Raw genomic sequence first — 26,459 nt, forward strand, 5'->3', positions numbered from 1 at the left:
CAAAGGCTGGAGGGAAGGGCCCTGGCTTGCTCATGCTTTCTCCCTCCCCAGTGTAGTTTGATGCAGGCAGAAGCTCACATTGCCTTTTGCAAGCCCGGTGTTGGTGAAGCTGGGCACCAGTGAGGGCTGGCCTACTTTTATCCAGCTGTGGGGGGGGGAATGGCTTGGGAAGGAAGCCAGACAAAGGGGCAAGTGACGGCATCCGCAGCATGATGTAGCACAGGCACTTTCCCTCAGCCCCCTTCTTTCGGAGGGCTCTGATCAGCTCCCCTCCGGCTTCTTGGCCACTCCTCTCACCCCATTAGCCATCCCGCCAGCAGGAGATGAGTGGGTGGGCTTTATTGCATTCCAGGCATAGGGAAAATTTTTTGATAGGCTGCCAGGCTAGTGGCAAAACTTCCATGCCCTGGATGGACCCACTCACGCCACCCATAAGTGCGTATCCGGCCGCCGGCAGCAGATGAGAGGCTTTGCCTACCCTGGGCAGTAGAGCCGCATCTCTCTAGTGCTGAGAGGCTGAGGAGAAGGCATTGCGTGTCTGCCAAAGTCTTTCTGGCAGCTTCACCTGTAGCAGAGATGAGAATGTCAACTGTCTCTACCCCTAATTCTCCTCAAGCATTGCCAAATGAGGAACAGCACTGGCAGACTTTCTAAGCCTAAAGAAAAGAGGGGGAAGGGAAGGAGGGTGGGAGAGAGATATCCAATCCAACCTCCCTCCCTGTGTGTGTGTGTGTGTGTGTGTGTGTGTGTGTGTGTTTGTGTGTGTGTGTGTGTGTGTGTGTGAGAGAGAGAGTGAGAGAGAGAGAGACAGACAGACAGACAGACAGACAGACAGAGACAGGGAGGGAGGGGCTATCCAGTCTCTTCTTGAAAACCTCCAACCTTCTGGAGACAAGCAGCTCCACTGGTTAATTGTTCTTACTGTCAGGAAATTTCTCCTTCGTTTTAGGTTGCTTCTTTTTGTTGAGTTTCCATCCAGTGTTTCTTGTTTTGCCTTCTGCTGCTTTGGAAAATACATTGCCCACTTTGTGGCAGCCCCTTAAAAGCCTGTTGCCCATCACACTCTTGGCCAAAGTATGTGAACCATTTCCTCCTTTCAGTGGTCCATGAAAGTACATCTATATTACATAGATAATAAAGTTGAAAAAAGGTTAACATCATTTTTACAGAACTATAGATACCTTGAGGCTGGCGTGTGACAAGGAATGGCTGGGAGGGGAGTGGCCAGATGAGGCACCCCTTGATGTGAGAGACAGAGTTGGCCATGCCTACCCAATCACATGACCACCAAGCCACACCCACAGAACCGGTAGTAAAAAAAATTGAAACCTATCACTGCTCTACAAGAAGTGGCTGGGGAATTGAGATGATAGGGAATAAGAAGATGGCTGGATTACAGATTGACCCAAACAGGGCAAGAGCAGCAGGAAATGGCAGGAATCCTGCTGGGCAAATAATAGGTTTTCCAATTGCCTTGATAGCTGAATTGGACATCCAGTTATGAGGCCACAGCTACCACCCCCATAAAAGCTTTACTTATAATTACATGGACTGGCTATATGTGTTTACTTCTCTTCTATCATGTTCTCATCATACGCTAAATAAATAATAATGTGTAAAAGATTATCTACACTGCAAAACAAGAAATGAATATGCTTTGAATATAGGGTCAGTTAACTCTAGAGCTCAAATAAATTTGTTTTCTTTAGTCTCACGTTCCATTGATCAGGTTGTTCTTGTTTTGACTCAGCATTCTGCTTTTCTGTCCATTAGAAATCTCAATTCTAAATGGTTAGGAATCACCTGTAAGTTATCGCAAAATCCCCATCATTTGGATAAATATAGTCCTAGGTAAATCTAAAACATCGTACAAATTTTTAACAAAAAAACCATAGAAAGCTTTTAAAAGTGTTTATTAAATACATCATTTTCTATCTTTAAATAAACATTTGACATTAAAAAATTATATAAAATATTTGTTTGTAATATATATATATATTAAAAAGAACACAGTTTGAACCAGAATTGCAACTCTCTTAAAAAGCAACTTTTTAAAAAAACGGCAGGGGAATGTGGTTCTTAGGACCTGACTTTAATACTAAACATTTACTGTGCCAGCAAGCAAGTGCTTAAGACAGAACAATTCAATTGCTGCATCCATGCACAATGATAAACCTGGCTCAAAGGTGAGGGGGTGGGGAGTGGGACGGACACTGATCTTCCTTGGAAGCAAGCCAGAGCTGATCCTGTGCTATGGCTCAATGACCTATACAAAGCTAACGCTTAAACCTCAAAACCGCCATTAAGTTCTACTGTAATAAAATAAAAAAGGGAAACTGAGGCCTGCTCACATCAATAAAGCAACTTACAATGCATTGTTCAGCAATCATTCCTCACAGAACCTGATTTGTTACATCCACGTCCTCTTTAAAAAAAATGTCTATCAACATTGATCTGGTTCATTAACTTTCAAGCAGCAAAGGCAGCAGCATTCCCAGAGACCAGCTCAGAACCTTCACCTACCTTGCCAAAACAGGGAAGGGCAAAATGTCAATTACAGAAGAAGAAAAGCACATGGGTTGAAATGAAGCAGGACGCCAGAATGACTATCCCTTGAAGAGCTGGAATGTTCTCACAAGCAAAGCAAAACAAAAAACCTCTTAAGCATAGAAAGTGCAACATTTCGCTCTGCTTCCCTTCAAAACATGGCTGTAAATATGCAGCTCCCATTTGCTTCTTATAGCTCAACTCTCCACTACAACATGGAAAAAAGAATGAAGGGGTTTAACATCCTGGACAAATCCTTATCTAGAAGAGTCTGGGTCTAAAGCTTAAAAGGCAGAGCTACTTATTTCAAGACAAACACATGGAGCTCTCAGCTGAGCCTCACAGTTTTGTTGCTCTACTAAAGAAAATGCCTAACCTTTGCAGGTACAGACAATGGACAGGAAGCCATGCTGACTCCTTTGAAGACTAGGGATTCATCTACAACAAAAGAATCTGAAGTTTGTTTCTGCAGCCAAGTTCTAATACTGAAGGACACAGCCAGGCAAAGAATCAGCAAGCAAAGAAGGGGGTTAAGGGCCCCAATCTCAGTCCATGCCTTCCATGCAAGCACATTCTTACTTTATATCTGCTGGGCAAAGTATTATGGGAACACAGATCTACTGAAGTAAAATATAGTTTGAAAAGTCTTTTGGGGAAGGGACACCTTGACCTGATGGAAAAATACAAAAACAGATGCCCCGAAGGCACAGGATTTCAGCCATTCTAGGAGCATGCCCATGCTTGGGACTTTTGCATGCCTACATGTTTGTTCTGCTGTAGAATTTCATTGTTGGTTGTGTTGATGAGGTCTAGAAGACAGAAAATCTAAACAGCAATTCAGCACAGCTACATTTCAAACATGGTTCCACTCACACTCGAAACCCATTTCAGGGGAAAAACACTTTCCGAGCATCTCTTATCAGTTAACAGTGCCTCAGTAATACTTCCTACGACGTCAAGGGAAACAAAGGAAATAAGACTAATTCTCAATACAACCTGAGTCCTCTTCCATAAGTAATCAGCTGGTGACTTGTACCAGTGATAAAATATAAGGCTCAAAAACATAAATACTCCATGGCTAAATTTTGCTTACAAAAGGCCAGTTGCCTCATTCTATAGCTGCTAACTGGAAGACTGTTATTAAACCCCACAAGCCCGCCATAACAATATTCCTTCATATTCTTTACACCTATCCAGCTATTGGCATTCAGAAACACACTTGTTTGTCTCTGAATAAGAAGCCTCCATTTATCACTGAGTAAAACAGATTAATACATAAAGAAAAAGCCACAGCTGTTTTAAAACCATCCTAACCAGTACCCAGCACATTATCTTGTGTAGTATGGAATGGTACTTATTTATTGGCTTGTCGTAAAATCTAAGTAAAATCCATTTTATTACAAAGTTAAAATTTAAGGCTAAAAACTTCTCTCATTTTGTACGGTTGGGTTAAAAATGGATACTGGGAATAAAACTGTAAGCTCCTGGAAAAGTAGATAGCAACTTTCTCTGAACAGTGTGTTATGCGGAGTGCTAACTGGATGGTGTTATGCATAGATGTTGTGCACTGTACTTTGCAACCTACAAAGCTTAAGAGATGGACAAAGTGCCTTAAACGTGAATAGCTGGCATGAGGTTGAGGTCCTGCAGTCTTCAGCAGTTCGAGAGGCCAGAAGCTCTAAAAGAAGGAGACAATTTTCATCCACGTTCTTTAGCACAGTTGTTCAAATGGCAGAATCCACATCTGATAGATCTGAAGAGGATGCCTCTTCAGGATGCAGATCTGCTCCCTGTCAGAATGGAATAGGCACAGTAGTTCTTAGTAGACCATCTCCATCACACATGGAATTTTGCAGTCCAAGTGACTATCTTTCTTCTCTCAAGCTCCAGTTTGTTGGCTGAATGGCAGAAAAAAGGCAACTTGTATAATGCACTCCAATCTGGGCTAGCGGAAATAAATAGCATCCATTTTCCTGACAAATTCCTTCCTATTTAAAAAATAAAAGTATAAAAACAGTCTTCATGGAAAAGTACTGCTGTGGCTTCAGTTCCAGAGTTTCCTTTGTGCAATTTCTCCCAATAATAGCAACAGAACTGTACTTTGAAAGTGGAGCTTTCAGTCCAAAACCCCAGGCAGTTTCTCACTTCAGAGGGAATGGCGCAACTGGAAATAAGAAGATATGAAGAGCCATCACTGTTTAATTCAAGCAGTGTCAATGAGCTAAGAGGTAAAGTACAGGCCATTATTTTATTACAAATCACATAAGTTAACTTTTGCTGAGGCATATGCAAAGATCCAACTTCAGTTCTCATGCATGACCTTTGACTTCACAGAAAATACAGTCACATAAGAATGCAGAATTTTTTTCAGGCTAAGAATGGATGGTAAGTTCATGCTTATCTGCTGCTGCTAACCCTAAGGACATAGCTACATTCCATAGCACCTACTTATAGTTACAGGAAACCTGTACCTACGTAGAAAGGAGGTAGCAGGTTGCATATGCACATCAACATCCAGCTAATCATGAAGAATAATACATGATCCTTGGGCACCTGTAAAGGCTTGACTAATCCAGGATATATATGTTTTTTTATTTGTGCTGATAAATAAATAAAGGGAGACTAGTATAGATCTATTTCAAGCTATTTAGCTCTCATCAGCTAGCCATACCCTTACAGATGATGGAAGCAGTTAGCTTCCTCCCATAATTGGGGCTTACCAGGGGTTGTAAAAATCTTTACATATATATATATAGCTAAATAGCTTGAAATAGATCTATACTAGTCTCCCTTTATTTATTTATCAGCACAAATAAAAAAACATATATGTATGTATGTATGTATGTATGTATGTATGTATATAAAGTCACAACCCCTGGTATGCCCCAATTATGGGAGGAAGCTAACTGCTTCCATTCTCTGTCAATCGGCTCGTCACAAGAGTCCATCACAACAGAAACCCAATATTTTTACTGTTGCCTTTGTTATATTTGTGTTTTATTTGTGCTGATAAATAAATGGAAGCAGTTAGCTTCCTCCCATAATTGGGGCATACCAGGGGTTGTGACTTTAAATATATACCTTTCTCCCTGGCTCAGCTGATAACGGATCAGAGCCTGTGGCTTAATGGCTAAGACGTCTGCCTAATATGTAATATAGCCCAGGTTCGAATCCCAGTAAGGGTATGGCTAGCTGATGAGAGCTAAATAGCTTGAAATAGATCTATACTAGTCTCCCTTTATTTATTTATCAGCACAAATAAAACACAAATATATAAATATATATATATATATATATATATATATATATATATATATATATATATAAATTCTGGACAAGACAGTAGTATTCACCTTTCTGGCTCTAGCATTTAGTATTCATAGTAAACTATATTCAAAACTGCCCACAAAGTTTATGCACAAGTATGGTGTAACTGTTGTAAGGCAGACAACATAAGCTCCTCCAAATACCTTATTTCCCTCTGAAAAAATTAAAAAGATAACCTACCTCATACTTCCCTTTGAATCTGCAACTCCAAGTGTCCCTCCCCTCCACTTAATGACCTACAAAAAAGGAACAGGAATATTAAAAGACAAAGAGGAAGAACTGTTGATTCATTAGTCAACATTTTGTATGACTTTTGATGATCTGGTGCCCTCAAGTTTGTAGCACAACATAGTTGGAAATCATCACACGGACACATTCACACAGCAGCTCAACAGATTCTATCCCACAGGAGTACATTCTAGACCCCGAGGGACAATTTTAACAGTGAGTTTAAACATAAGAATCTGAAATATGTAGTGAGAAAGAGAGGACCTCTAAATCAAGAACAACTGATCTAAAATAGAAAGAGGCTAATAGATGAAAATCTAGTTATACAGGCAGTCTTCATGATCTTCTAGTTTCTTACCTTTGTTCTTCTGTTCTTTCTATATTATTCCCTATCTGCTGGGTCCGCCTCTTTCTTAGGATCTGTATGAAATAAAATAATAATTGGGTAGTGGAACAGAGAACCTTGATTTGAAACAACCACGAGTGGGCTGAATTGCTAGTATAATTAGTACTGGATTTCCAACTAAAAGCTGTGGTTATCCCAAGAGGAAATGGAGAAATAAACTGAAAACTATTCCAAGAAAACGCTTCTATCAACAAACATAACAGCTGTCTTTCAATATGGACAGCCTCCATACTATTATCACAGGCCAACTTTTAAATCAAGTTTAATTTTGTTCAGCACACTTTCACAGTGTGGTTTCTTGGCATGCTATTTAAAAGTAAAGAATGCCTTTCAGGCCACATGCCAAGCCCAACATTAGATTCTATCCTCACCACCTCCAGGTTTTTCAAGATTACTCCATTTCTTATTGCACAGTGATAAATGATAGCATTAACAAAAAGATAACTATGCCTGCTCCTGTATAGTCAAAGCCATTCCTTGAATGTTTTCCTCACCCACCCCCCCCCACTTTAATTATGTAAACTGTTTGTGAAACAAGCAGGAACAGATTTCAGCCTTGGAAGACACCGTGCCAGCCCCATAAATCAAGAGATAGCTTGTTTCCTCTTCCTTCATATGAAACAGTTCTTCTAAATAATTTATTAAGTAATGATACATGCAACATGTTTAATCCCAGTGCAAGTCGACATTGTCTCTAGCATGCAACTACATCTTGTCCTGTTCAACATGGAAATATATTTATTGTATTTATAATTTTTCTTCAACTCCTTAAGACTTTCAAGCTACTTCGGAACATTTTCCAACCCTATCCTGATTCTAGGAATCAAAAGAGGAATTACACACATCAGTGACATCAGTTCTAAGCACTATACTTTTACAGCCAAGTACTTTTAAGAAGTTGAGTTGTGTGGCTGGGCAGCATGGGAAGTAGTCCGTCTTAAGCAATGCTTGCATCTTGTGGTTTAGGAAGCTCAAGGATTTAAGGTGGCCCAGGCAATCCAAGGCAGAGTTACCCACTGCAAGGCATGCATGAGATGAGATGAGATGCACCTCACAAACCTAGCTTGCTTTTTTTGGTGTGGGGGGGGGCATCTCAATGAAAACAAAAGGAGAAGGAAGATATTTTACAACAACAAACAAAACATAAGGTGAGCTGCGGGAAATACTTAATGGAAATGCAAGGAAAGTGTTTTTGCTCAGGGACACAAGAAACTATTTTGCATCTAGCATTGTTTGCGCATACCTAGAACTATTGGTCTTCCAGACCTATCTTGAGGATGGCAGGTATTGAACCTGCAATGTTTGCATTTTGCCAAGAAGCTATCCTTCTGTCTAAATGACAGTTCTATGTTCCCATCTGCAGGAAACTCTATGCCTCAAATTTGCCACCGAGAGAAAGAGGAAAGGAATGTAAAGATGTAGGTCTGTTAAGGCAGGACTCAACCTTACCCTGGATTTATGCAAGTAGAACAGCAGACCTCCCAAGGCTAGCAGGATTCCCAGGACACTGGGTATCACCACATATGTCACAGACGTCCCTTGGACATTTCTGGGCTCTGACTTCTTGAAGCGCTTCTCTGCGTTCGGAGGAATGAAGTTGAGATCAAAGCTGGGTCCCAGCAGGCTATCCTCCAATTCCCTGTCCTTCTTGGCCAGACCCTCTTCTCGTCTCTCCCGCAGCTGGGTGTTTTGCAGTCCTTTGGAGTTTTTATCTCTGCTACTTTGTTTTCCCCAAGAGTTGCTTTCAAGGGATGTTTGTTTGGGGGGTGAGGAATTCTCTGTGGTGGCCACGAATCTAGAAGGATCTTGTGTTGCAGAGACAAGCTCTTTGTGGCCCAGGACTTGGGGACTGCCACTGGAGGGCGCACTAGAGCTGTCTATTTCCTCCAAATTGGAAGGTGATGTCAGAGTTAAGCGGAAAGCACTGCTGGCAACAGTGATATTCTGATCAGATGTGAGTCCTGAAATGGCCTCAGTTTTGTCTTTTATCTCAAACCATTGCTGATTGAGAAAGGATTTGGCTAAGTCAGAGAGAGGGAGATGCTGAGAAGCTAACTCATCAGATCTTTTCTGGCTTTCACCAGTTCTGGAATCCAGGGAGGGAGATCTGGTCTCCATGGATTCCAACTGTTTCTGGATAGAAAGAGAAGGTGATGATGGTGATGGTAATAGGACATCAATGCCAACCTCAAAATCCATGCTTTCAGTGATTTCTTGGCTTTTATCAGCGCTTCTAGTCACCCTAGACCTGGTATTGCTCTCTAACCCACTATGAATTTGAGTAGTATCAGGAAGCCTTAGTTGGCGAATGCTGACAGCTGTCTTCCTGCTGTCCAGCTGCTCTGCAATGGAAGAGAAAGACTCAGAGGTTGGAACGAGATACGTGGAGCCTTCTACATTGATTGGGTCTGTAGATGAACAGTTGCAATCCAGGGCACTAACAACACCTGAAAAGATCCAGATAGAGAGAATGGCCTTAGAGTAATCAGTGTAAGATGCAAGAAGAACCAAAGGGTTGCATTAGGCTCAGATTAGACACGACCTTTAAGCCACCATGCCAACACCCGATTTCAGCCTTTTTTCAAATCATGGTGATAAACAACGGAAGAAACTGCAGGTTAAAACTGAAATAAAGCAAGGCGACCAGCAGCAGAATTCAGAAAGAACTTTGAGGATGAAAGATTAATGAATGAATTGATGGATGGAGAGTGTAAGATTAGATTGGGGTAGCAACACCAAGAAAGAGCTCATGCAACTAAAATTTATGGAGAAATCATATACCATTGAGACCAAGCACTGGATCAGGATTCAATTGTCCAGAAAATCAAAGCAAAGAGAATAATAATTTCTCCATAGGAATGGCAATGGGGATATTCATGGCAATAAGAAGTGAATCTATAGTCTACGTCACTATAGATGCTGCATGCACAGACATAAAACAGAAACTGCCACAAGAACACAGATGAACTCAAGACAGATTTTCAGGTCAGACAGTTACTGCATTCTCCTTGGCAACCATCCAGAAGGACTGAGGGCTTCATTATCTCATTGGATCGCAGAGTAATAAAACTAAAAATGAGGTTTATTTGGAAGTAGATTTAAAAAGTGGAGAAAAGCCCAGCTATAAAGATTCCATTCAATTATGCCTGAACAATGCTAGGACCATTAGGAATTGAAGCATTATATATGGACCTTCCAAGCTGAATTAAAAAAAAAAAACCAGAAGGATGGGTATGTACAAACAGACGTAGAGAAACACCAGTTAGATAAGAATGCAATGTCTTCTCAACTTATTCCCATCTTTGCAGCTTAGCCTTTCCATCTATTTGAGGTCCATCTCAGGAATATATCTGAAATTCTCTGCCATGATATTAAAAGATCCCATTTCTGGTGGTCATTTTAGGATTCTTGCATCTTTAAGCAGAAATACTGCAGTTTTGAAATTGAAGTTGATTGTGAAGATACTTAGAACAAATGTAATATCTATTACAAATGGTTCTATGGTAGGCTTTTAGGCAGTCTTTATACATACTGCTTGAAGTGTCTCTCAACACTAACGTACGCCAAATATGTGTCAGAGGGCAAAGAAAATACAGAAATATTAAAGTTGCTTAACACAGAACAATGGATAATGGGGAAGGGAAGAACTTCATCTGACATTGTGTTAAAATCTACACCATCCTAGCAATACCACTTATACTTATACACATGTTTTACAGTCCTCTCTAAACAGTTTATAGAGTCAGCATATTGCCCCCAATAATCTGGGTCCTCATTTTACTGATCTCAGAAGGATGGAAGGCTAAGCCAACCTTAAGCCAGTGAGGACTGAATTCCTAGCAGTGGGCAGAGTCAGACTGCAATGCTGCACTCTAATCACTGTGCCACCACAACTCTTATTTAGGCACACAAGAGTCAGGAATCTGCAGCTACATCAGACTTAAACAGATTCAGTGTTGCCCTCACTTCAAACTAAAGAGGCCCACTAGATTTCCATTCAAATGAGATGTCTGTTGACTTCTAAGGCTTGCATTCCAGCAGACAATAGACAACACTTGCACATATAAATGCACAGAGAAGCCTGCTCCACAAACATAAATGCACATATATAAAAGCCACAAAATGCTTTACCCAGTTTAAAACCCTCGCTCCCCAATTCTATGCCGAACAATTGGCAGGAAATGCACCTCTGAAAGTCTTGAACTGTTTACCTGGAGAAACAGCATCCTTTTCCTGGGATTCTGAACACTTCTGGAAGACTCCACTGCAATCATCTGTGAATGTTGCCTTGCTCAGAAACTGCTTGGCTTGGCTAAAGTATTTGTGCACCAGTTGCAAAGTCTGCTCTGCAGTACGGGAGAAGGTCTTGATGCACTTCTTTCAGAAGGGGAAATAAACAAAATTAGCTGCTATTATATCTATCACAGCATATCACCAGCCAATCAAACATAGTTTCTCTACTTCCATAAGCAAGGGCTATTCTCAACTCTATACTGAAGATCCTGCAAGGAATATCCAACATATCAATAGGATTTAAAAGATCAGTGAGATAGAGCAAGTACTTCCTCATCTCAGTCTCTTAGGACAGTGGTCTCAAACCTTGGCAATTTTAAGCCCTTTGGACTTCAACTCCCAGAGTTCCTCAGCAAAGCTGGCTGAGGAACTCTGGGAGTTGAAGTCCACAGGTCTTAAAGTTGCCAAGGTTGGAGACTACTGCCTTAGGAATTATCAGTCCCTAAAGATTAAGTGTAGCCAAATACAATATATTACACATTCAATCCACAAACTCTGTTTCCAGATTGACTCCGTAGATCCCATTGGTTAAAACTGCTAACCCATTTGGGGGATTTTCCTAAAACTTCTTTTTCTCATATTTGGGGACATTTTAATTGATGATGACTTCTGGAGAATTTAGAGGAGTGCATGCCTTTTTGAGTCATTTTGATTGGTCCTAAATGATATTGCCCAGATGATACATTTTGCACATTTTGTCAATGGGCCAGCATAAGATAAATACCAACCAAAAGCATTTCTTCCCCATTACAGATAGCAAGCACTTGGAGAAAGCAGCAGCTGGCTAAAAAGTATGCATTGCTTCATAGGGCCCAAACTAACCCTCTTTCTGCCCTGTCTTTAGGTACTTTAAAATTATGTGCCTGTATGTGAAGTCTAAAAATGTGATTAAGATTATATCTGGTGCAATCCCAACTTCTCTAAAAAGAAGGCACATTCAAGGAAAGACACACTAAAGCATTTTTTTTCAATTCTCTCCTCAGCATCCTCAGCTTTAAAATTTAGATGTCAATTGTCAATCAGCTTCTCATTCTCATTAAATGTATTAGCATTATTTCTGAGGTTTGGATAACTGATCAATAAAATGTACCTTATTCTTATCATCGTGAGGCTTAATGCATCTTGCAAGGTTCACGTATAAACCCTTGATCAGACTGAGTTTCACGTAGTTTGGAGTATTACTCTTGAATGTAATATTATCAATGATACCTTTCAGGGGATGGTAGGCTGCTTTGAGAAAGCATTCAGTATTATCCTAGAAGATAATAAATATAGATGTCAGCAATGAAAATATTCAGGTTTGATGTGAAAAAGTTAGCATTGTTCAGATCAAGTACTATTCTTTCTTGTTGCTACCACCTGTCCTTTCCAAAAAGGGACAAGGGTAAAAATAGACTTGAAGATGATCAATATAATTGCTCTTCTCCAATTATAAAGGATCTAAAGAGGTATGTCAATCAAATGAATAACAGCAGCATCAAAGGCTCATAAATTCCTCTTGGGGTATTTTGTCTACGAGCTCACTATGGAGATGAAAAACTAAATAGCAATAGCAATAGCAATAGCAGTTAGACTTATATACCGCTTCATAGGGCTTTCAGCTCTCTCTAAGCGGTTTACAGAGTCAGCATATATTGCCCCCACAGTCTGAGTCCTCATTTTACCCATCTCAGAAGGATGGAAGGCTGAGTCAGCCTTGAGCCGGTGAGATTTGAACCGCCAAACTGCAGATAGCAGTCAGCTGAAGTGTTTGCAGTACTGCACTCTAACCACTGCGCCACCTCGGCTAATGCTAATGACCTCTCATAACATTTTTGAAAGCTAACTAAGTAGAATGATAACCTTTCCTTAGTAACTGTGGGGAGGAAATAATCACGATTCAAACCAACTGGAATACTCAAGATTGAACACGATAGAAAATTCTGGTTTGGAATCTCCTAGTAGCTAGAGGAAAAGATATGCAGAAGCCCAAAGCTAAACCAAAGGTCAGCACTACACTCACAATTCCTTGTAGTGAAAAAAAAAATCTTGAAAAATACAATGAAAGCCACTACTTCAAACTCTGAACACTAGAAGCTCTTATATAAACTCTAATTGGCAATGTAACAAATTGAATACAGGATACTCTCTTGCAACTTACCAGTTCCCTTTCATCCACATATTCAAAAGATCGCAGGCAGGAAGTTACCATCTGGCTATCAATCTATAATGAAAAAATACAGGGAAAATGTCCATTAATCTTACTCTGTTTTAGCTTTATGAATCCAAAGAATGTTCCAAGGAAGCTGATATCTAGGGCAAACGCAAACACTAGTGACAGCATAACAAGGTTAGAGAACTGAATTCGCTGCATAAAGCTAGAATTTGTTTTAGAAGGTTGCAAGAAAAGCGAAAGAAATGTAAGTGTTTGGGATAAATAAATCAGGGAATGGTTCAGAGTTAACCACAGCAATTGATCAGAATTAGGGCTGTCAAAAAGACACATCCACAGCTCCACAAGCAATGGCAACAATCACCAGCAATATCACAGAGCAACTCAGGAAAAGGCAAGCAGGAAATCAACGAGGGAAAAAGCTTGGCTCACTATCCCAAGAATGATAAACAGTTTAAGAGCATCACTTTCGGTTTTGGGTTTAGCATCTTCAACCTGTCCCCACTTGCCCAAAGGATGGGGGAGTTTTTGATTCTGCCAAAATGGCTTCTAAGCCAGCACAGCAACAACTAGGCACCAACCAGTTAACCAAACAAAACTCTGGCAATTGGAACCACAGTTTTTGCTTTCTGGCTACTCTGCTGAAAGACTCTTCAACAACATCACCAGGAAAGAAATCATACAATTTCCACTATTCTGGGAATCACATTATCCATTTCACAGCCGTTCTTTTCCATGAGCATAGTTGACTGTGAATTTACAATTTGCAGTAGTAGTCCTTGATTTATGACGGCAACTGGGACCAACATTTTGGTTGCAAGTCATGACAGTTGCAAGTTAAGACACCCACATCAGTGGTCTCCAACCTTGGCAACTTTAAGACCTGTGGACTTCAACTCCCAGCTTTGCTGGCTGAGGAACTCTGGGAGTTGAAGTTCACAAGTCTTAAAGTTGCCAAGGTTGGAGACCACTGACCCACATGACTGGATCCAATTTTATGACTATTTTTACAGTGGATATTAAGCTTATCACATGGTCGTAAGTCTGAATTCATTCTCTCAGATGGGCAATATTTTTTTTGCCAGAAACCAGCCAAAAAAATAAACAAATCACAGATTACAGACATGTGACTACAGGATACTGCAACCAGTTGTAAATGTGAGCCAGTTTCCAAGTGCTCAAATGTAGTCATGGAAGTGTGTGTGTATATGCTCGTGCAACATCTTATGACTGCCATAAGTGCTTTATGGGCTGTAAACCATCTTTTCTGTGGTCTTGGTAACTCCAAATGATCATTAAAAAACCAATTGTATTTTTTACTTTGATTTAACTCCATCATAAGGGCTATTGTTAAGTATAACAAGAAAAATCACACCAGAATGAAAAAACAGCTTTACAAAATCAGGTGTCTCTGCAAGTATAATTCAGTTTTTGAAACAGCTACTGAAATAGATGACGCAATGGGGTTTCTGAATGAACATTGTTAAAACACGACACACATCATTAAAATCGCTTGTTCAGTCAAACTTGCAAATTCCCATTTGATTTAAAGGCATTCAACTACGGAATTCACAGAGTTTAAAATATACATTCTGTTAATCCAACCCTTTTCCTGGATCTAAGTGGCTTGAAAATCCCACTCTTTGTTCCAAAATCTGTATTCTCTTTAGGAGTAGGGAAGGGAGATTTTTATGATAGTAATATGCCATATACTGGATATAAATAGTGCCAAATGGGTACAGAGTTACTTTCATAATATTTGAAATTGGAATCATTAAAGTTTTGGCTCCAAGTAAATATATACCAACTAATCCTAAACTTTAGCCATGACTGCAAAATTAATCAGCAGTATTTTTTATTTGAACAATAAGCTCCATTAAGGTGTGGCAGCGTAATATTTGAGAAATAGTATGAGTTACAAATGACTCATTCTCCTTGGCTTAGAAAAGATACTGAAAAATAAGGGCACTTTTAATAAACAAAGTGAACCATGTATTATTCCTTTCAAAGGGAGATTTAAAATAAAAAAAATAAAGTTAAAACTATAAATTATTTCTACCAATTCAGATTATATTATCTGTTACCTGTTATTATATTAAGACTTACAGTCAATTCCAATGCCTATTATTTATTTATTGGTTTATTTGTAGGATTTACAGGCTGCTCCAACTCCTGATAATGAGTGATAGACAGGTTCCAATATATAAATGTAATTTTAAAAAATACAGTAAAGTAAATCAGTGACTAGAGATGTTCCTATGGAACCTGAAGCCGAGACTGAAAATATTAACAGCAAGGGAGACTTACTTTCCCAACCAAGAGGGCGTTACAGCAACCCAGTCTTCCTTGCTTGATAGAAAAACCTTGCTTTCATCAGATTTATAACATTGAGAAGGGAATAAGCCAGGGGTGGGTTCCAGCTGCTGCTACTGCCAGTTCGCTCATGGATGCGCTGCGCATGCTCAATGAGTACTACCCGCATATGCACAGTAGTAAAAAAAGCTTCTGTGCATGCACATAAGCAAAAAACAAGATGGTGGTGCCTATGGTGCCATCGAGAGAATGGGTTCGGGGGCGTGACAGGCCAAGTTATTACCTACTCGGCTGAAGCGGTCTGACCTGGTAGGAACCCACCTCTGGAAGAGGCCAATCACATCTCAGACAATATATTATTCTAGAGGAGAAGGGCAGCAACTGAAAAAGTACTTCTGTTGATCCCAAAAGATGAGAGTCTCTAGTCTAGTTGAAGAGGCACATCAGAATTCTACCCTGCTGGGTCTTCTTGAAATAGGGAGATATTACAAGGCAGGGTTTCTTAAATCTGTTGCCATCACACCTCCCTTTAGTGTACACACATTCTCTAAAAATCCAAACACCAAAATGAACACATATGAACAATGAAAACAATACAATTAAAGTTAGATTTATTTTAATGATGAAACTAAAAGGTTCTTCACACTTCTCTTGGACTCTTGCTTCTACCTCCCCCAAAGGAGGTATACTTCACAGTTTGAGAAACCTTATTATGGGGAAAAAGTGCATCCAAAGATATCCCCAGGCCAGGAAGCATAATTAGGGTAATGCCTTGAACTACACTCAGAAGCCAAATGGAACTGACTTCTTGGAATAAAAGTGTCACAATGAGCTCCTTCAAAAGAATCCACCACTACCCAAACCACCTCACTCTTCACAGATGCAATTTCCGAAAGCACCTCAAGGGCAGTGCTACATATTACAATATTCCAAAGGAAAGGTGACTGAGGCATAAATGGCAGCGAGTAATGTCTGCGGTTCCAGGAAGAGTTACAATTGACACTCTAGATATAGCTCAGCAAAAGGCTTTTAGCCACCTGCTCTTCAAGCAGAAACTATGAATCTAAGAGGGCCCCCAAACTAAATTTGCACAGAGAAGTGTAACCCTGCTTGAAGTTAATCATGGAGTCATACTGGAAGCGGCCTCTCTTTGATCCCACAGCTACTCCCTCTTATTGGGATTGATCTCAATCAGTTCTACTCCCATTCATACCTGGATAAACTCTAGATTAGTGGACAAACTTCACTGACATGAGTTATTTTCCAGTAGCCAATCTATAGAGTTGGGCATTGTTAGCATACTGGTGAAACCTGACTCCAGGCAGCCAGATGACATCATCTAGCAGATTCAGGAAGATCTTGAAGAGGACTGGGAGTGTAGCAAGCTCTGGGGAATTTCCCCACTTAAGAGATATATGATTTAATTTCTCACAAGCATATTATTGACTGACTCCATCTATTTGGAAAGATGAACAGCTGTGCCCTTTACTCTTAACTACTGGAAATGGATCAGAAGACTGTTCAATGATATCCAAAGCTATTGAGAAATCAAGCAGGACAAGGATTACATTATCCCTATCTCAGTCCTATGAGATATCATGGACACAATCAATGCTGTGCCGGGCTGAATTTAGGCCTGAAACCAGACTGGCCAGATCCTCTATTTTTTCCAGGGCTCAATGCAATTCCAGCCCAACCATAATCTTGCCCCAAAAGGGAAATTTTGACATAGGCTGACAATTGCTCAGAATGTATGAGTTGAGAAAAGTTTCTTGAGAAAGGGGCACGCCACTGCCCCTTCAAGCATATGGTAACACTTTCTTTCTGAAGGATGCATTTCCCACCACCAGTTTTCTGTCAGCTCCCTGAAAACTTTCACAACAAGGAGGGGCAGGGATCCAGACTACAAGCAAAAGACTCTATTTCCTCAGGAATGACAGAAACACAATTATCTCAAATAGTATTGTAATGTGGAACCTCTTTCATCTTCACTAGGCTTGCCCAATGAACCTATACATTGGGCCTATGCATTATTAAAAGATTAGATATGATATTAGCAGACCCCAATGTCTTTAAAATCCTCAAAGGAGCCAAATAATGAATCACAAATACATCATTCTCCTTGAATATTCTTTGGCAACCAATACATGTAAGAGATAGCAGGTGTTTCAGCACTGTTTAATATAAATATTACAACCAAGTTGTTTTCAGACAGGCAGGAATTTGCTTCCCTAAGGAGAGAACTGAACTCTGGAAGAGGAACACTAGCAACTCAACATTCCTTTTTTAGGGAGGTTTATCCCAAAGTCAAAACAATAAAACAATTTATCCTTAGAAAATGTTGTTAATAGGGACTGTTTATAATAAATATGGATAATCAAAACATTGAAGTATTATTTATCTTATGTTGGTGCTTTCTTGTTAGTTTTTGCAGAATCTAGTAGTATACGGCACAAAGATATTAAGACAATAGAGCCATTAACGTTACAGAGAGCAGACTGGATGAAAAACTAGCTTGCTTTAGGAAAGTACTATCTTCCATAACTTGCATGGTTCAAATGTAGTAACAAAACTCCCACAATTATCCAACTAACATGGCTATAAGTGCCTGGATTTGTGGGGTGACTAGGAAAGTCAGTTAGATTTTCAGTATTGGTCAAGTAATGGTGGAGAATAGAGAGGATTCAGGATGGCAAAAAGACTTTAATAAAGTCACCTGACCAACTCAAACATTTGTCATCCTCAGAGGATGTTCACCCCAGAAATGCATCAAAAATGGGCACAATAGAAAAAATTACAAGAGAAAGTGTCCCTAGAACAATGCTATTTAAAGCCTCATCTCCAGGCTTTAGACAGTTTTGTCTTCATATTTTTGTTAGCTAAATAATAATTCTTGTGAATCTTTCCTATCTGAATCAGAATTCTGTAAAGCTCCTGGGAATTTTGTAGGCAAGAAAAGTATCGAGATTTCTAAAACGTTAGTTATGAAAACAATTCTTGCAGCAGAGATTTCCTAATAGTTTATTAATGGTTTAGGCAAAAATCAAGATTCCAGGAGACTTTGCTTTTAACATTTTGCAGCTCTAGATTTCCCTGACAATTAACTTGTCAGTTATGTTAGCTTTGGAAAATCCAGCCTGCATCAATTAATCATATAATCTCTGGGCTATTCCTCCAACTAAAAAAAATAAATAAAATATTTAGATGGGGGAAAAACCCAGAGTAACGATCAGGTGAAGAAATAGCAGCAAAATATTCAAGGAGGTTTTGCCCTAATCTCAGGGCATTCCAATGCTCAACTTGTCTAGTGGTTGCATTGTATATGTCCTGGATTTTTAATGCTGTAAGCCACCTGAAGTCATCATATGTGGCTTGGGAAGCCATATACATTTGTTTCATAAAAAAAATGACTATGGCATGAAAATGAAAAGATGGCAAGTTGGATTAAACTTCAGTACACAGCCAATTGATCAGACCATTCCAAAATGGCTTTAGACAGGAGGATGTTTGGTCTCAGGGATGTAGGAACTTCATACAGCTCTTATTACAACAGTAAATATTTGGCAATTTCATTTTCTTGCAGCATAGAAGAGGTAATCGGTAATATTGCTAAAATGACATAACAACACCCCCCCCCCAAAAAAAACCTAAATGAAAGTAAAATAAGCTTCCCAATAACTTGACTTTAGTGTCCCATGTAGGCACCAGTGCCCAGCTGATCTTGGGTTGGTTATTAGGATGAGTGATCACCAAAATACTGGGGGGCCATGCACATCTTGGAAACTTTACCTTTCTTTTTCATAGTTTTTCACCCCTTCTAAATTTTGCCAACCGATATCTTAAACAAATCAAAGGTTATGCATATAATATAACCAATTCTTTGGGCAGAATTCTAAGTAACTTTTATTTATACACAACTTTTTTTTCCCCTCCTGGTTTGCATATTCATTCTTCCAGTGCTTTTGGTGCAGAAATCAAAGAAATTACACTACCAATTAGGAACACTCAAGCCACACACTGTAGGAATCTCTAGTAAGCTGCTCTTAGTCAGAATCTACACTGGCACTAGGGAAATAATGCAAAACTATTTTACAGGTTTGTTGTGTTGAGAATGGCCAAGCATTTGTAAACATGAGAAAGATGCCAAGATAATTTCAGCGTCAACTCTGCTCTCTTGTTGCCCGGTACCACTTACTGTAAAAAAGAATAACTTTTTTCCTGAATCGAATACTAGAGGGACTGGAAACAACATAAAACATTGGAAATTAGATACTACTATAACTTTATTTAATACAGACCCAGCCTGACTGTTAAGCTGGTAATCTACTACCAAGATACCATCAGCACAGATACCCAGTCCATATAATGTTACTTCTTAACATCATTATTCTTTTAATACTGTGTTCTTATGATATAATTTATAAACTCACCAGATCAGTCAAGTTCTTAAGGTGGGATGCCATGATGAGCCGGTGGCAACCCCAACGATTCTGTTCAGTTACATGGATACCGCAGGTTGCGAGAAGAAACAAGGCTAGTTGCATAGAGGCAAACATGTTTTCCTGGGCTGTGGATGAAGAAGAAGTCTCATATTAGAAGTCTCATAATAGAAGTCTCATATTGCGTTTTCTGCTCCTATAGATAGGATCAAACTGGTCAGCCCTAGAGATCAACCCTGACTGCTCTTTAGAAAGCCAGATCCTGAAGATAAAACTCAAAATACTTTGGCCACTAAATGAGAAGGAAAGAATCACTGGAGAAGAGTCTAATGCTGGGAAAGATTGAGGGCAAAAGAAGAAGGGGATGACAGAGAATGAGGTGGCTGGATGGAGTCACTGAAGCAGTTGGCGTGAGCTTAAATGGACTCCAGAGGATGGTAGAGGACAGGAAGGCCTGGAGGAACAGTTGTCCATGGGGTTGCGATGGGTCGGACACGACTTCGCAACTAAAAACAATAATAAATAGGACTGTCCTTAACAAGCCTTTACATTTCATTGTTTTTCCTTTCTAATGTAAATCAACATTATATTTCAAACGTATGTCCTAAACTCATCCATGTCTGGCTAATGTGGTGCTATGTCTTCCCTCAGCCTCTTTTTTAAAAAAGTAGCCATAAAATTTCGTCAGCTTATCTAGAGGATTCCTCACTTGTTTCTCTCCTCCCATGGTCTGCCACACATCTTTCTTCCAAACCACACATGCTGGGAAATCATTCTCTCTTCTCCCACTGCCCTTTGCTACATCTTACTAGCAAAGACTGTGATACTGTCTCAGAATTACCATCCATTATTGCATAGAAGTTTGGTTTAAAAAAAATGTGTAGTTTTTTTTTAAAGTCAGTGCTAAAATATTGCAGTAATATTTCCTTCTACTATTTGTACTTTCCCACCGGGCCTTTGCTTCAGACCAATTTGTGCTTGGAACGGACCATATCAAATTACCACATATTGGGCATGGCTCCAACAATAACTCTTTTCCATCCTGCTGGCATCCATGACTGCAGAAATCTCTGGACTATATATATTTCTGAAGCTTGCCACATTTATTTAGCAAAGCATAGCAGCACTGCTGCTAAGGCCTGAATTTCCCAAGAGTGCTTTAAAGTGCACTTGATAGAACAATCCAGGAACTTTTTCAGGAAGTTTTGAAGCCTTAACTCTGGTTTACAAGCATTCTTTTCTCCCTCCACCTCAATTCTTATGTTCTTATTAGGAAAAGAAGAGGTCAGACAAGTAGCCAAGCTGGGAATTTCCCCCATTGTTACAGCTCAGATGGATTGCACATTCCCTGCTGTTCTGTGACAAAGCTGGTTTTTCCCTTCCTTGTGCAGATGAAAATACTTGCTCCAACATAATGAAGTATTGCAGCTCTCAGCTCAAATTCCCCAAGTTCAGTTTTTAGATGCCTATTGCAGCTTCCATGCCACATTTATTTATTTAGAGAATATACTGTATGTAGGCAGTGCTGAAAGCATATATACATAAACCAGGAGATTGCCAGTTCTAGGCCTGCTTTAGGCATGAAAGCTGGATGGGCAGCTTTCAGCTAGTTATTCTCTCTACGCAGCTCAACCCACCTCAAAGGTTGTTGTGGGGAAATTAAGAGACAGGAATATTATGTATCTTTGTTGCCTTGAGTTACATATTAAAAGTGGGATTAAATATATAATGAATAATGGCTGCAAGCAACAAACAAAAGTACTATCAAATCATTAAAAAATTATATACAATCAATATGTAAAACACTAAGAACTGAGCAAATCCTTAACAATAGCATGTTTTAGCCCAGCCATAGAAAAGAATATTCAAGGTATTTATTTGTGTGTATTCTGCCTTTATTCTTTTTACATATAACTCAAACATATCCAACACACCTACTTCCTCCTATCCCCCCCCAAAAAAACAACCCTGTGAGGTGGGATGGGCTGAGAGTATATGACTGGCACAAAGTCAGCCAGTTCCTCCTCCTTCTCAGTTTCTTTTCATCCCCCTAATTTTTATTATCCAAGGAAATTGCTCAAGTCCCACAGATCAATTTGGAATTTCCCCTTCAGTATCTTCTGAAACTGCTGTTGTTTCAAAACAGACTGCAGATGCTAAAAATGGCTATTTATCTTTTCTTGCTTCCCAAAGCATTGTGTTCCAAAATTCCTTGCTATGAAAAGCCCCAGAAGTTCAGGACATGAAGTGGTTCCAGATAGATGGCAAATCTACAGAACAGCAGCATGGAAAAAAGGCGGCTAAGAATTAAAAGTTAGAAGACCACCAAGTTGCAGCAACCACCAACAGACAAGGCAGCTCCAGGAACTTACTTGAAAAAGCTGGATCGACCAACCACAGCTTTTCCCACAGGAGTCAGTCTAGAGATGTTGAGACTAACCTCTGGGCCCCCACTTAAGTCTCCCTGCGATTTAAGGCAATGGAAGCAATGATCCAAGATAGCCACCATCGTCTCTAGAAAGTTCACTTGCACTAAATGATTGGGAATCCTCTACAGGACATTTGAGCCTTTTTTAATGTTCTCAAATACTTTAATATATATTTGCAACTGAGGATATAAAAATTGTTTGACTACTCTGCAGAGGATTTCCAATCTATAAATCTATCATCCATCTATAAATATTAGGAATAACAGAGGAAAATGCTCTAGTACAAAAGTTACTCTATTCTTCACAGATCAAAACCAGTTATTTGGGCTTCTATATCCAGACTGAAAAAAATACGGGCAGCTACTAGAGGGTGGCAAAGATTTGGAGAGGTTTCACATGCTTTTTTCATTAGTGCATTAATGGTCATTTTTAGAGTCCTGTGGTAACCCTATTCTTAGGTCACTAAAAGTATTTAATTGCCTACCAATAAACCTGGCAGCACCTCTCTATCAGGCTTCATATCAACTTTCAAGTTTGGGTAATAACTATGAAAAGAAATATCAGGCTTTCCTGCAGCTTCAGCCACTTATTTAGTTTGGTTCTTCCTAATATACTCGAGGACAATTCCTGTCATCCCAATGTTAGACAAGATTAAGAAGGCTCAATTACACCTTCCAGCTGTTCACTCTTGTTGGTTTTCATAACTTCACTTTTGGATTCTGTGCACAGCTCTCTTCTCCACCGAACTGCTGCCACTGCATGCTCCTTCTCAGGGGTGGGTTGCTGCCGGTGTTACTGCCAGTTCGGTGCACGCGCACTTTGTGCATGCACAGTTGTCTATAAATAAGTCTGTGCATGCACAGAACATTAAAAAATGCCCAAAAAACATGCCACGGTGACAGATGAACCGGTTTGTGGGCATGGCGAGCCTGCCGTCCCTACCGGTTCGGTGACCAAGTCGCAATTTGCACTACCGGTTTGCCTGAACCGATAGCAACCCACCTCTGCTTCTTCCCCTTATCCTTGGCACCTTGCTATCCACAAGAAAAGCTTTCCAGAACAATGTAAGGGTTATTTTATGCCATAGCATTCCAAAGTTATTGTCCTACAACCTTGGGGGATCTTCCAAAAGGCTTCCAATGATTTGTTCACTGAGATTAGCAAAAGAATCCAAAGGGAAGGAGGATAAGAGAGAGAAAAACAATGAGGAAAGATTTGGAAAAGATTTCATATCATGCTTTGTGATTAATATGCCCACTTAGAAAGCCCTGGGAGGCCTTTATTACCGCATGTTCAGCTAGAAGGTGAAATAGATTGATAGGTTCTTAATATTAACAGAATTCTTTCAAGATTTTTTAGCTTAATTGCCTGCAAACAAGAGCTGGCTGAGTATAGTGGTTAATGGTACCAAGCTTGGAACCAGTGTGAATTCTAATTCTGCATTGAGACATAAGTTCTGGGATGACTTTGGGCCAGTCACTCTCTTTCAGCCTATGAGAGAAGGCAATGGCAAATCACTTTCGAATTGGGAACAAAGGCGTAGGAGCACCGTTTAACCAGGAGACATTAAAAGTACATTATTAAATCATACTTTGCTTAATTGTGGCAGAACATGGGGGTGTAGCCAATTCTGGTTAAGCCATAAACCAGAACAGTTACATTTACATATCTGAAGTATTTAGTATACTCTGCAAGTCTGGCCTATGAATTTCACTTTCCATACTAGAGGGATAGTACTCCTATTCCATACACCTAAGGATGTAGAAAACTATTAGCCATGTGTTGTTGAACTTATCAACTTCCAACCTGCCATATACTACTTTTGACTTACTTTGATGGTACCCATTCTGAATGGCTGCTTTATAGGGGCTTCCACTGTGCACTGTTAACCATGGTTTCTTTTTCGACATGCTCCCTTTTATTTTGTGACTCAGAGCAAAAACCGAGTCAAAAACAGGTTCAAATTAAGCTCTGAGAAATCAGAAGGGCTATGCAGGAAGAAAAGTTTCAAGGCTTTAAACACTAGATGGTTTATCTACTTGAGTAGTGTACAACGGAGAAGTCCTATGGTCCTCTAAAACTTCCATACCAGGAGAAAACTTCACCCCAACATTTGACAGGTCCCCTTATCTGTGGCTGTGGCAGCTCCACTCTGCAACCAATATTTAAGCTCTAGCTGGCTACATGCTGGTAACACTAATAAGGCAATGTGAGTGCATTACAGTGCAACTGATTTCAAAAGGAAACAGCAACTTATTCAGGATCACAATGCATGTTTATTTGAAAAATGCCCTTTGGGCCTTCCTTTCAAGCAAACATTGGCCAGCTGGAGCCAGAGGAGGGTTCCTCAAGGGGGACTTCAATTTTTCTTTAGATTTTTCTGACCAGCTTTGTGCAACTTGACAGGAGGGAGCGTGAAAGATGAGGATGAACGGGAGGAAGAAAAAAAAAGGTGGTGGTGGTGGGAGAGAAACCTGGAACCAGCTACAAGCAGAGGTCAGTAAATGCCCCAGAGGAGGAGGAAGCCAAAGGGCAACAAGACCATCCTGCACTGCCCGCCTCAACACTGAGGGGGATAAAGCCACGGTCAAATCCCGTTTCATTCTTCGCCGTAGAAAGCCGAACGTTTGCAACGGCGGTTCCCCTTTTCATTCTTACCCGGCAATAACTCCTAAGTGGAATGCTCCGCAGAGGTTGGGAAAGTTCCCCGCAGCCGCTCAAGAGCAAACGAGCCAACTGTCAGAGCAACTGGGCCGTAGCTTGAGCGCCTGGGACGGCTGCAAAGGAACTGGGTGCTTTGCGCAATTGCTTGAAAAGCAACGAACTATGCCGACACTCTGCCGGCCCGGAGGAGAAGACAAGCACTTGGCCGCCAAAGCCTCGCTACCCTTTACAACCAACGCCGCCACCACCAGAAGGGTTCCTACCTTCGCCGTGCGCGCGCGCTTACTATTCCGGGGACTGCACTGCAAGGGCTCCGTGGGGCTTCAAGTCCTGCTTCGCGAGAGCCAAGAGGGCGCGCCTTTTTCTTGCAATTAGTCCCGCTCCCCTTGGTAGGCGGCCGGCAAGAGGGGGCTGGAACTTCCACTTCGTAACAACAATCCCCAGGAAAGCCTGCCTCCCGACTGCTGGCTGCTTGGAGGTCGCGCTTTATAAAGAGCTGCGCCGAAGCATGTGGTTTATGGGAAAGCACCTTGGATCGGCGCCAGGTTTAGCGCTCGTTCCTTTCTGCCGGTTTCGCCCCACCTTTCCCCCCCTCTGTGGATTGCTTGCCACTCTGCTTTTCCGAGACTGGGCTGTCAAAAGTGGGCGACTCTCGGGGGCAGCTGTGGTCGATCTTTGCGCCACTCACCTCTTGCTCTTGCGTGTCGGTACACCTGACAACGCCTTTGCTCCCGTCCCTTTGGCAGCCCGTTTTTTTCAGGCCTCGGGGACAGGTGTCAAATAACCGCGTTTATCGCAGTCATTGAGAAAAATCCCTCCCAAGGATGAGCCGTTGGACTTCATTGCTGGACTCTGGGTCTGTCAGCGCGATCGAGTGGCCGAGTTCAGAAAACCTTAATCTAAGCCATCCTGGTTTGATTAAGTCATGGGTGGCTGCCTTCACAAGATATGCTAACCATCAAAACAATGGCCATCAACCACCATAGCTGGATTCACACAATATAAGGAGCTACAGTAATGTACATTGATTTGTTTGGGTTTAGCACAGTCATCTTACATCTGTGTCAAAGTAAATCACCTACTCTAAAATAGTTATTCTGAAGTTTTACTTTAGAACAAATATGCATAGTACTGTGTGGTCAATTATGCATTTATATAATAACGCTTCACACCCCAGGATTATATTTATTAATACTGGAGCCTCCAATATGTCTGCACGGACATTTAAGGACTTGATTCACCCACTACACTATATCAATGGCATTCACATGACACAAAAAATCAGATACTAACTATGTATATAAGGTTTGCACAATATACTGAACCACAAAGTAGCCATCATTCACATTTCAGCCAGGCATTCTGTGTATACTACAGATGTACTTGTTGATATTATAACAAGGCACTCAACACTTTATGTAGAGAAGACGCAATATTCTTTGCTCTGGGTGGCTGCTTGGTCTTGCTATAGAAGAGACAACATAAAACATGGACAAGGGAGATTTAAAAGAGCAACCTGAAGGACTCACAGAAACATGGGAGAAACTTAGCTACATATAGAGACCTGGGTGCTCTCTGAGCTTGGTTGTTTGCTTGAAGACATTTTGTTACCTAATGAGGTAAAAGCTAGTTGACCATGGGGAGCTGGAAAATTGATCAAT

The 26,459-nt window shown here is 40.5% G+C and overlaps 1 protein-coding gene across 3 annotated transcripts; it reads right to left on the reverse strand.

Annotated features, from left to right (window-relative positions):
- Positions 1-1,896: 1,896 nt before the first annotated feature.
- Positions 1,897-25,465, reverse strand: CSF1 (colony stimulating factor 1). 3 transcript variants are annotated; one of them, XM_087719859.1, is made up of 9 exons: positions 25,062-25,465; positions 19,697-19,833; positions 12,942-13,004; positions 11,892-12,056; positions 10,720-10,882; positions 7,958-8,955; positions 6,461-6,522; positions 6,055-6,110; positions 1,897-4,711 (listed from the first exon to the last, which is right to left on the reverse strand). In XM_087719859.1, the coding sequence occupies exons 2-8, from the start codon at positions 19,820-19,822 to the stop codon at positions 6,056-6,058; spliced, it is 1,632 nt and encodes a 543-aa protein (XP_087575985.1). In that variant the 5' UTR covers positions 19,823-19,833; positions 25,062-25,465; the 3' UTR covers positions 1,897-4,711; position 6,055. The 3 variants fall into 3 exon arrangements, with proteins under 3 accessions (XP_087575985.1, XP_013924765.2, XP_013924763.2); XM_014069290.2 differs by having other exon boundaries at positions 7,958-8,850; positions 10,720-10,885; XM_014069288.2 differs by having other exon boundaries at positions 10,720-10,885.
- Positions 25,466-26,459: the final 994 nt, after the last annotated feature.

Source organism: Thamnophis sirtalis, unplaced genomic scaffold, assembly GCF_051295495.1.
Source record: "Thamnophis sirtalis isolate CommonGarterSnake01/CBP01778 unplaced genomic scaffold, rThaSir2_p1.2 scaffold_7, whole genome shotgun sequence".
Lineage (NCBI taxonomy): Eukaryota > Metazoa > Chordata > Lepidosauria > Squamata > Natricidae > Thamnophis > Thamnophis sirtalis.